This window comes from Octopus bimaculoides, chromosome 23 (assembly GCF_046866305.1).
Source record: "Octopus bimaculoides isolate indiv1 chromosome 23, ASM4686630v1, whole genome shotgun sequence".
Taxonomy (NCBI): domain Eukaryota; kingdom Metazoa; phylum Mollusca; class Cephalopoda; order Octopoda; family Octopodidae; genus Octopus; species Octopus bimaculoides.
In genome coordinates, this window is record NC_142950.1 from 38203157 (window position 1) to 38215656 (window position 12500).

Below are 12500 nucleotides of genomic sequence, written 5' to 3' on the forward strand. Positions count from 1 at the left end.
CTTTCTGTATCTGTTCAGTCCTTTCTTCAAAAATTCTTGCTGTCTCCAGGCCACGCTCACTCTTCAACAGTTCAATGTCTCGTTCCTTTTCCTCCATCTGTTTGCCCATTACTTTAATTTGGTTCTTTAGTTCCTTAATTTGTTGGTCCTTGCGCTGCGTCGGTGTCAGATAGGAGTATATATCACAGGGGCTCTCGTGGCCAGCATGCCCAACTTCAAATCTAGTTCCAAGAAAATACAAGAAAACAGGGTGTATTTATATATATATATATATATATATAAACACGTTTATGCATGTATGCAGACGTGTATGTGTCTCTTTCGCCATATAATGAGGGATTACTATTTCGTAGGAAACTAATATCTACTAATGAAAGAAGATATTGAAAATGGCTTTTGTGAATTTTGTTTGTATTACCTACTTTAAGAACACTTTTGCATGGTAGAGCTCCCTAACAACACAGCATACATACACACACATATATATATATATATATATATATATATATATACATATACACACACATATATGTATATACTAAGAATTTCTTGTCTCTTCTCCCTTCATTGATAAACTACTTAAGCTCTACAACGAACAAAAAATAGAAGAAAGAAAGAAGAAAAGAAAAGAAAAACACACATTCTCTGAATTTCTTTCAGATGGAATTATTTTGAATTATTTTCATCTTTAAGCAATGTCTGACTTCATAGAATGGTTAATTTCTTAGACTCGAGTTATGTTAGGCTAAAAGTTTCTAAAAGAATGAAAATGGTGCTATACATGATTATGAAAGACTAGAAATTCTCAAACCTTTGTAATAAGCAAAAAAGAAAAAATTCAATTAAATATGCATATTTTATGCATTTTTTTTCTTTATTCTTTAATTTCAAATTCAAATTTTCAATCCTGTCAGATGTTCTGAAGAAAGGATTACCTCCCTTGTACTGTCTTCTGGTGCATTATTTCTCAACTTATCTGATGGGCCGTACTGGCAGTTTTTGTTTTTTTCCAATGTGCCAGGGACCCGTGATATTTCTTAGTAATATTAATCTATACCAGAAACAATATATATAATGAATATAATAAAAGTTGGCAATTTTTTTTTATCGTATATTTGTTTTGTAAACAAATAACGGAATAGTGGTGGGCATTAGGAAGGGCCTACAGCCATAATAGAAACCATGCCAAAATAGACAAGTGAAGCCTGGTGCAGCCTTCCAGCTTGTTAGCTCTTGTCAAGCTGTTCAACCGATGCAACCATAGAAAATGGACATGAAATGATGATGATTATGATGATGATGATGATATTATGTATGTGTGTGTGTGTGTGTGTGATACTTGTAGGCACACATACACATACACAGAGGCATACACACATGTCCTCACAAATGGTATCTTTCCATTTTTCTTTCTTTTTTTTGCTTCCTTACCTTTTCCTGCTGGAGATATTATATTTTGGCATTGGTGAAACTACACTGGCAATTGACAGACAGTCAGTAGAACTCATGCAGGAATCCAGAGATTGATTTCTCTGCAAAGATTTTGGTGTTTTGCTCTGGGCCTTTACAGTACATTGTGTTGACAAACTTTTCTTCACCGAAGGGTTTCTATGGCATGTCTTTGACGAAGTTTTTTCATTCTTCTGAACTGCAAGTGCAGCTAATTCATGCTCTGCTTTGCAACATCTGGCAGACTGGGAGACGGAATCGAAGCTGTCAGTCATGCTCGATGTTGACTGATTGGTATCTCTTGTCTGTACAGATGTGTGACTTTTCTCTGACTGAGTTGATACAGATGTGAGGCTTTCTTCCAGACACAAAGGTTCTTCCTCCACTGCTGGCAATGGTGGAGGAGACACAGATGGTAATGGTGGTGATGGAGGTGGCTGTGATGGTGATGTGGATGGTGATGTGGATGGTTCTTTTGATGGCAGACGCGATGGTGATGTCAATGACTCACATGGAACCATGTCCTCTTTTTTGCAGCATTTCCCAGCTCCGCCCTCATCAGACGCTGATTGCAATGGGGTCTGGTTAGGACACTCTGTAAGGTCTTTCATTGTGGTAGAATTGTTGATGGTTTCTGCCTTTGCATGGGATTTATGCCTGGCATTCAACACTGTCTCTTCTGCTAACTTCATGATATCAACATCTCCTTCACGTGGAATCACATCTTCCATGATATAACGCACTCGACTTTCTGTTGAATGAAAAATAAAAAAATGCATTAAACACCTTGCTTTGCTTAATATACTTTCTTATTTTATACAATGACACAAGAACACAAAAACCAAAGTATAATTGATCAATGTGGCTACATGCTTAGTTCACACACCTACTGGGTGCTGGCTTTACGTCCATTTTCCATGCTGGCATGGGTTGGACGGTTTGACTGAAGGCTGGTGAACCAGATGGCTGCACCAGGCTCCAATCTGATCTGGCAGTGTTTCTACAGCTGGATGTCCTTCCTAACGCCAACCACTCTGAGAGTGTAGTGGTTGCTTTTTATGTGCCACCGGCACAGGAACCAGTAACGCGGGCCTGGCAACGATCACGTTCAGGTGGTGCTTTTTATATATATATGTATGTATCAGCAAACATGGCTCTGTGCTTAAGAAGTTTGCTTCCCACCCGCATGGTTTCATTTTCAGTCCCACTGAAGAGCCCCTTGGGCCAGTGTCTTGTACTAGGTCCTCAGGTCAACCAAAGCCTTGTAAGTGGATTTGGTAGACAAACACTAACGGTTTGATCACTAGATATGTAAACAAAAAGATATGAGTAAGGAAGGAATAAGAATCTTGATGTAATGTATTCATGCATCTGCATGTTTGAGGCAATATACTTATAATGTATGTAGAATGAAAGAGAGTATGTATAAAATGTATAATCAAAGTGTGTGTATAAAATGTATAATCAAAGTGTGTGTATAAAATGTATAATCAAAGTGTGTGTATAAAATGTGTATTCGAAGAGGTGTAGCTTCATTGATGAAATAAGTCATTAACCGAAACTGAAAGAGAAAAATATTTGAAGGGGAACAGTTTAATACTGGGACAGACATCATATTAGATGGATGGGTAACGAGATAGATAAATATATGTGGATATTTATATAGACAGACAGAGGGAGAGATATAGAGACAAGTAGACAGATAATTGTAAACAAACAGACAGTGTGAGCATGTGTGTGAGAGAGAGAGAGCAAAAGAGATAAAGTGATAGATGGATAGACTAACAGATTGAGTGTTAGATGGTATATATATATATATATATATATATATAAGCGAGAGAGAAACAGATAAGGAAAACAGACAGACACACACATAAGCACACACACACACATGCACATACATTTAGAAGAACAAATCAACAGGTATTTTATGATATTTACCAATGCTGGGTCCATCATTCTCGCTGTCATCAGATGACATTTCTACTGCAGACTTTAACATCAATTCCCTCAACATTGACTCGAAGGTTTTTCACCTTTTTTGTTCCTTTATACTTGCTCACGTCTCTAACCCAAGTATCCCATATCAATCTACATAATAAAAACTACAGACCAGGGAACAGACACAAGGGGAAAGCTTTAAATCAAATGTTAAACTCTTACAAGGCAACAGGGACCCAGCTATTGAATCACTAATCTTTATGCTATAAAAAAGAAAATGTGAATCTCTTCCAGAATATATCCTTCGTTCTTTTCCTTGTCTTTTGAAATTTGGAAGTTTTTTTTATAAAGTTTTTTATATTATAACTGGCATGTTTTGTTTTTTCACCTTGTACAAATTTTTATTATTTGCATTGTTCGAGGGAGAGGTTACTAAATGTGAGTCCACTAAAGACACCCAAGGAGCAGATGATTACTGGCAATTGCATGTGATAGATTAAGATTGTTGCCCTCATAAAGGAAAATAAAGACCCACTCTATTCAAAAATATATTTAAACATTTATTATTTGGTGTCAAAATTTTTGGCAAACCAACTGTGACCAGGTCACATTGTTTAAATAAAGTTAACAGTTTTTGAATGGCTTAAAATGAGTTTTCCACGTCGTAATTATTTTAGTTTCAACACTTGATCTAAGATGAAATTATTCTCCAAACAAGCACATCTCTGAAATATACACACACTTCTCTTTCTCTCTCCCTATTGTGATTCAGATAGTCTTCTTGTTTTGTTTATATGTGATTTAGAAATATGTAAAACACTTATATTTTTCCTCTTGTATAAATGGTCCCAATAAAGACAATTTCTTCTTGTTTGCATATTTTTCCTTTTCAAATAACAGCCTTACGTTCTTTTAGTTTTGTTTTGCTGTTTGTGATTAGCTGAAATAATTCCATGTTCTTTAGTACAGAAGCATCGATAGGCTAGCTTTGATACAGAAGAGTTAAAATTGTTGACCATTTGGTAGCCGATGATCACTGTGTATGAATGTGTTGGTCAGGGGTTAATCCAAGGCAGGAAGAGACAATAGCTATGAAAGGAAAAAAAACTTCAATCTCCAGCCTGGCTGTTTTGTCACGTTAAAATTGTCCAATGAAAATGGATACAAAACAAAACAATAAAAATTGAAAAAGAAAAACAGAAAGAAAATGATAAAAAAAAAAATCAAAACTAAAACCAAACAGAGCATTCTAGAAATTGATTGATTTATATTGATTCTAAAACGAATAGGTTTGAGGTAAGGTGTGGAGGGAGAGGTTGAGGAAAAAGTATTGAATGTGTGTTTTAGGGGGGGTGCAGGCAATGTATATATGCATGTGAGCATGTATGTGTGTGAAAGGGTGTAAAATGGTATGTTTCGACTGATGGTAGTGGTGGCTGAGTATAAATATACATATGTTCTCTCTCTCTTACACACACATACACACATATATATAATAGACCATCTTAAATATCCAGATGGCTCACTAGAAGTAGTCAATAAGTTTTGTCACCTAGGAGATATAATTAGCAGTTGGGGGAGGGGGGGGGGGGCTTACATCAAAAACATAGTGGACAGGGGAAAGAGGTTCAAAGAGATGCTTCCAATGCTAGCAATGAAGGTCTTCTGCCTCAGAGTGAAGGGCCGATTGTATGATGCTTGTGTTACAACTGTGATGCTGCATGGCATGAGATGTGGGCCTTGAATGTAGAGGACATGAGAAGACATGTGCCATTGGATGTAGAATGTAAATGTGTGTGGACAAGATAGAATAAATATGCTGAAGGTAAAACTTGGGCAAAAAGAGGAATCAGATGTAGTGAGCAAAAAAGAAGACTGCACTGGTCTGGACATGGATGGAGATTGCAAAAGAAAGTGACTCAAGAAGACATTGGAACGAAGGATGATGCTAGGAACTTCAACCTCACAAGGGAGATGACAAAGGGCTAGGATGGCTGGTGGGGATATGCAGTTTCCAAGAAGACCTACCCAAATCAGAAAAACTAAATTCTAAAAGTAATGTTTATATATATATATATATATAGAGAGAGAGAGAGAGAGAGTGAGAACGAGAGACATAGCATAGACAGATAGACATGCATGTACACAATATATATGTTTGTTTTTGTATTCAGTTATGATAAAAACAATTCTACATTAATTTGATGGGTTATTCTATAATTATGTAAAGTACAATGATAAATATATCAAATAAATACACACACACAAACAAACCTATGTATATACATATATACATAGTGAAAGCATGCAACCTATAGTTTTGGGATTGTCAGGTTGTGAGTTTGATTCTCCAACCAGGCAACACATGTTCTTGATTAATGTTACTTAAGTGATATCACCTGAAAATGAGTTTTAGCAACAGCTGTGGCAGGTTGGCATCCCATTCAAGAGAGGGAGGGATTTGCACTACTGTCATTTGCTTAAATGCTCTGGGAGCCAGGATAATCTCTGGCATAATGAGCCTCTAAGCCTCAACACACTTTAATTTTAATATACATATATATGTATCTTCTTATTTATAAATGCCAATTTCTGTCTGTCTGTCACCATCTTGCAGCCCATACCAGTGAACCAATCTTCACAAAACTTTGTATACATGTTAAATTAACATCCAGTTCAATTATAGGCTAATATAATTTCAATAAAATCGATAATAGACCCCCTATGGGGGTTGGGGTATTATATGATAAAATGAGAAGGGTGCAAAGAGTGTTAGGTTGAGGAAATGTGGTGTCATAATGAGGGTGGCTAATATCAAGGATATACAGATAGAGATGATTGGGAACTGTACAAGTACCCAGCTATAATCCAGGCTATAGCTAACCACATCAAGTTGTAAGGACCACATCAGTGATGGACCTTGAATAAAGTTGCATAGTCTAATAAACAGTCAAGAGTCACTGGATACAAAAGCCCCTGGGAGATGGCTTAGGCAGTAGAAACGTGTGTCAGACAAATTTAAATGAAATCTGCTGCAGAAATTAACTGCAGAAAAAAAAAATATACAGGAACACTAATCTCCCTGTTCATTGTAATTATCTTATAAATACATAAATATGTTAATGAAAGGCGTTCCAACCATGACCATACTGACTTTTCCAGTCATAGGGTGTATCAACAGCTACTGATGATGATCAAAATCTTTATATAAATAGAAACAAAGAAGGGAAACTAGTGAAAAACATAAATTTCATATTTTAAGGAGCAAAGGAATGATCATGTACGAACCCAAATAAATTTGTCGCCAGAGATGAACAGCTAAAATCCCTGCACCTTGACACCATAACATATTGCTTATGACGAGAGAAAGTTGACTTTCTAGAAAGAAAGCCAAGCTAACAAATACCTTTTCACTAAAACACACCTGTAATTAAAGGTTATTTATAAAAAAGAAAATGTTTCCACTGCTTTGTAATTAATAGGTTCTTTAAGTTCTTTTGTTGTTCCTCGCTCATCGACTTCACATGTTTAGTCATGGTGGAGTGTACTAAGGAATGTTGCCAACTCGAATCAAAACAAATATGGGACGGTGGGTGGGTGGGGAGGAAGTGAGGCTTTTCTTTGTGAAAAGGGTTTTTAGTGATTCAGATGCAGACATGGCTGCATGGTGAAGAAGCTTGTTTTGTTGAAATAAGTATGGAGTTGAAGAGATTGACAAAAGGCCTTGAAGAGTTGCCCCAGCATGGCCGCAGTTTCATGACTGAAACTAGTAAAAGAATTTACAAAGAAAAGATTAACCCCTTAGCATTGAGATTAATTACTCTTCAGTCAGTTGTATTGTTTATTCATTAACATTGTCTTCAATTAATCCTGCATTGTCTTGTAGTTTTGAGATTTCAATGATGTAATGGTTTGTTTTTAGAATAACATTGTAGGGTAGGTATGAGAGGCAGGATGTGGCCAATTTGAACAAGTAGAATATTTGGGCTGGTTACGGCAAGTTTGAATGCTAAAGAGTTAAATGACCTACTATTTAGGTATGTGTGTTTAAGTAGCTTACTTTGCAACCATGTAATTTGGGGTTCAGTCCCATTGCATGGCACCTTGATCAAGTGTCTTCTTGGTCAACCATTGTCTTGTGAGTGAATTTAGTAAACAGAAACTGTGTAAAAGACATTGCATATATGTGTGTATATGACAAAATGTCACTGAAAACATGTAAATATTTATTTTGAGAATGAGCTAAAAAGTTCTGGGTTCAAATCTAAGTAAAAGAAGCAAACAGCATTTGCAACAAGAACCATGAATGCTATGTTAGGTACTGTAACAAATGACACCATGACACTACTACAACTTCTACTCCTTTTACAACCACCACCACCAACACCACTACCACTATTACTACAGAGCTGCGGACAACACCAACCAGCCATTACTGCAGTCCCAAATGCAATTACAAAACTAGCAACTAAAGGCAGCGCTCCAGCATAGCCTTGGCCACGAAGACTAAGGCAAACAAAATAATAACATCTACTACTACCACCACCACTACCACCACTACTACTACCATTACTACCGAACAAAGCTACAACAGATATTGTGCTCAACATTGCATAAAGAGGAAACTACCACCACCACCACCACTATTACTACTACTTCCACCACCGCTAAAGAGCAAAACTATGTATGACACCATTGTACTCCCCTCTGCAACCATATAAAGCAACTGTAAAATACAATAAGCGAATCAGCTACTACTACCACTATTGCTGCTGCTACTACTTCTACTACTATCACCACCACCAACAACAACAACAATGCGGGGGAGGGGGTCAAATTTTGGCTCAAGGCCAGTAATTTCAGCGGAAGAAGTAAGTCGATTTCATTGACTACCCCCAGTGCTCAACTGGTACTAATTTCATTGACCCAGAAAGGATGAAAAGCAAAGGCGACCATGGTGGAATTTGAACTCAGAACGTAAAGACGGACAAAATGCCATCAAGCATTTTGTCTGGCAGACAAAAGATTCTGTCAGTTTGCTGCAATAATAATAATAATAATAATAATAATAATAATAATAATAATAAAGCAAACGATGCTGGATCATGGATATAGCATGCCAAGCTGACAACAAGGTATGCGATAAGGAAGAAAGAAAAGTCGATAGATATAACAGGTTAGCTTGGGAGGTCAAGCAGTTGTGGTCGATGGAAAAGGTGGTAGTAGTACCAATGATTGTCGGAGTCCTGGGAACAGTGAGTAAAAATCTTGAGAAGTACATGGAACAAATTGGGGCTGCAATAAGGGTGGAACACTTGCAGAAAAGGGTGGAGCACTGCTTGGCACTGCTCAAATACTCCGGATGATGCTCAAAAAATAAGGCCAAAAGTTTAGCGGGAAGGGAATCCTTGAATTTATCAACCCACATCCTTGACTAGTTCTTTAAAAATATTGTTTATTTTCCCACTCTGGAGAAAAGAAAGACAAAGTTGGCCTTGGTGGGATTTGAAATCAGGATGTAGAGCATTGGAACAAATACTACAAAGTATTTTGTCTAAAGCTCCAACAATTTTACCAATCCACTTCTGCCCACCCTCAACAACTGGTTTGAACATAAGTACATGGTCTGAAAATTGTGGAGGGAAAGGAACAATCGATTACATCAACCCAAGTATTTGATTGGTTCATTATTTCATTGATGCCCAAACAGATCAAAGGCAAAGTTGACCTCAGCAGGATTTGAACTCAGAATGTAAAGAGCCGAAAAGAATTACAGGAAGGTATTTTGTCTAATGCACTAACAACTCAGCCTAGGAACAACAACAATGATAATAATAATCCTTTCTACTAAAGGTACAAGGCCTAAAATTTGTGTGGAGGGGACTAGTTGATTACATCAACCCCAGTGTTTCACTGGTACTTAATTTACTGACCCTGAAAGGATGGTAGGCAAAGTTGACCTCGGCAGCATTTGATCTCAGAATGTGAAGACGGAAGAAATGCCGCTAAGCATTTTGCCTGGTCTTCTACCGATTCAGCCAGCTCACTGCCTTAACAACAACAACAACAATGATAATGTTTTTAATATAAGCAGAAGGCTAGCAGTGTTGACAGCCAGTATATGACTGGTACTTACTACAACTACCACAACAAATACTGCAACAACAGCCACTATCACAACAACAACAACAACTACAAGCAATGTATATACATACATACACACGTATATATATATTTATACACCTAAGCAAACTCAACAAGAAATCAATGACAAACCATAAGAGCTGACTCTGGCAATAAGTTTGTGCATGTCGTTGAAATGCTGTGCATTCGTCTAACCACGCAACGAGAGTCCTTGTATGAACAGCAACTGTAAACAGAGCAAGTCATGTATGGCAAGAGTGAATAGCTTGTGGGTGTGTGGGTGTGGATGTGCGGATGGATGGGCGTAGAAACAACAAGAAGATTAACAATAGCATTTGGGCACAATAACGTCTACAACAACAATGATCAGAACAATAAATCAATGAGACAGCCATATGAAATGTGCTTACTCAATCGCCCACCCAAAAAGAAAGAAACTAAATCCCATTCAAATTAGATCTTACCATGTTAAAAATGGAAGGACACATTGCAAAATTGTAATAGATGCTACACTGTTTTACACTGGTGCTAATGATGGGAAGGTCACAGTTGGGATGTCTCTTTGGTTATAAATCTGTCCACAACAGCCTGACCAATATACCTTAAAAAAAAAAACAGGAGTGCTATAGTTAGAATGTCTTTTACCATAAAGCTGCCCACATCATCCTCATCAGCTTCATTTAGTTTTGATTTTTGTTTGTTTTTCTTCTTATAAATATCAAATGGTTTGGTTCTGTCATAAATGGATGAGTGCTGGTGGGAGGTGGGGCTGGCAAGAAATAAACCCCTGTGTGTGTGTGTGTGTGTGTGTGTGTGTGTGTGTGTGTGTGTGTGTGTGTGTGTGTGCTGTCAATGGAAGTGAGATATGGAGTGGAACGGAACTTTCCACATATCCCAGTCCTGTGTCAACTCGCATCTCAAATTTGAAGTCCAGCATCTAGAGATCTAATCTCACGTCTCATGTCTTGGTCTTCATCTGTCACAACTACTTTCCACTGAGAGCACACACACACACGAGGGGTTTGTTCCCCCCTCTCCACCAGCACTCATCATCCATTTATATGACAGAATCAAGTCATTTGATACTTATAGGAGTAGACTTCACTGTGTGGTTAAGAAGTTCACATGAGGTTTATGGTTCAATCCCACTGCTTGCCTCTTTCAGGTAGGTGTCTTTTACCACCTGAGATTGACCAATGCCTTGTGAGTGAAATTTGATAAATGGATAAGTCTATCATATCTATATGTGTCTTTTTGTCACCCACCAACAGAGCAGATGGACATACGAATTGAAATGGTCAGGTTTCTTCTACGGGTTCCTATACAGCTTCAATTAACTGAGAGAAGGACAGAGATGAATGCATGACAGGTACATGGATGGATGGATGGATGGACAGGTAGATAGAGAGGTAAGTAGAAACACTGGTAGACTGATAAAACTAAAGGGATAAAGCTCATTCCGAAGTCATATAAAACTCATAAGAGGTCAAGTTTCCTGGATTCTGTGGATGGGTGGAATGCCAGTCAGTTGCAGGGCCACTCACTATTGCCATCTGAGTGAACTGGAGCAATGGGAAATGAAGTGTCTTGCTCAAGAACACAATGCATTGCCTGGTCCAGGAATTGAAACCACAACCTTACAAGCATGAGTCCAACACCCTAACCACTAAGTCATACTCCTCCATTGTAGACAGACACATGGACAGTCAAATGGACAGACATACCAACAGAGAGATAGGACAAATGGACACACACACACACACACTGGGACAGACAGACAGATAAATAGAATAAAGACCAGACAGAAACATAACTTGAAAAAGGGAAAAAAATGAAACAGAAAATAGCATAAAAAGTCAGACCAAGTGACCACTGGGGTGGATGAAGCAAAGTATAGTTGTGTGTGTGTGTGTACATGCACACACACACACACACACACACACAATATACACATCCTTCCCTACATAAAACAACATATGTGTATATAAGCAGGGTAAACCATGGTGGACATGGCAATGAATCTCTGGTGACAGGTGTTTCTGATGTGTCTCGAATAACCTTCCACCTGATGACGGACACCCCCAACCCCACCACCCAGTTTGGACATAGTTGGGTAGTTGACTCCGACCAATGCATGACTAGATCACTTGAACAAACAAATGGGTAACAGCTGGGAAGTTGCGATGTGCATGCCTCTCTCTCTCTCTCTCTCTCACACACATGTATGTATGTATATATATATATATATATATATATATATATATATATATATATATATATATATGTATATGTATATATATATATATACACATATATGTGTGTGTATGTATCACATACACAGAAGAGATTGAAAGAGAAGAGATGAAGCAGACAAATGCTGGCCAACAGAACAGCAGAAGTGGAACTAATCTAGATTTATAAAAAATATCAATGAAACTAGACACAAACACACACACACACAAACACACACGTACATCCATGCAGACAGACTACCAAACGGCTGGTGTGGGATTGAATAACAGCAACGTGGACGTTGGACATTCTGAATGGCTTCTGAACATAATTTAGATGCAAATACTTCTGATATGGTCGAATATTTTTACAGCATACATGTGCATGCACACACACACACACACATACACACACAATTCACACATGTATACATAAGAATGTATATAAATACACACACACACATATATATATATATATCATGAGAGGGAGAGAAAGGGAGGAAGAAAGACATCCAAGGTGTAAAATGTATCTCCTCAGATGATTGTTTAATTAAGACCTTCGTTAAATCTTGTCGTCAATCAGTGTGAGAGTGCATTCCCAAAGGGATATTCATTTTCAGTAATTTACAGACAAAACTAAACTCATAGTCTTTTTTTCTTTTTTTTTATGGCTGGGTCCCAATCCGGACTGCACCCATCACATCTCTCAGTCCAAGGTCCTGTCACTTTTGAGCA

General features: G+C 37.7%; 2 protein-coding genes across 5 annotated transcripts in view; one reads left to right on the forward strand and one right to left on the reverse strand.

Moving 5' to 3' along the window:
* The window catches only part of LOC106869000 (non-structural maintenance of chromosomes element 1 homolog), a 41996-nt gene that overhangs the window by 12177 nt on the left and 17319 nt on the right, over window positions 1-12500 (forward strand). The gene's annotated exons all lie outside the window — the stretch shown is intronic.
* LOC106868999 (uncharacterized) overlaps window positions 1-12500 on the reverse strand; it is an 18604-nt gene that overhangs the window by 2600 nt on the left and 3504 nt on the right. Inside the window, exons 2-5 of one of the 4 annotated variants that reach the window (XM_089340461.1) lie at window positions 9999-10135; window positions 9667-9760; window positions 1432-2200; window positions 1-221 (exon numbers count right to left, since the gene is read on the reverse strand). The exon at window positions 1-221 is cut by the window's left edge and continues 110 nt beyond it. In XM_089340461.1, the coding sequence (XP_089196587.1) occupies window positions 1-221; window positions 1432-2200; window positions 9667-9700 (1024 nt within the window). In that variant the 5' untranslated portion in view covers window positions 9701-9760; window positions 9999-10135. Of the gene's footprint in view, window positions 222-1431; window positions 2201-3390; window positions 4480-9666; window positions 9761-9998; window positions 10136-12500 lie in introns of those variants that run through there. The other 3 variants (XM_014914482.3, XM_089340460.1, XM_089340462.1) reach the window with 3 other exon arrangements.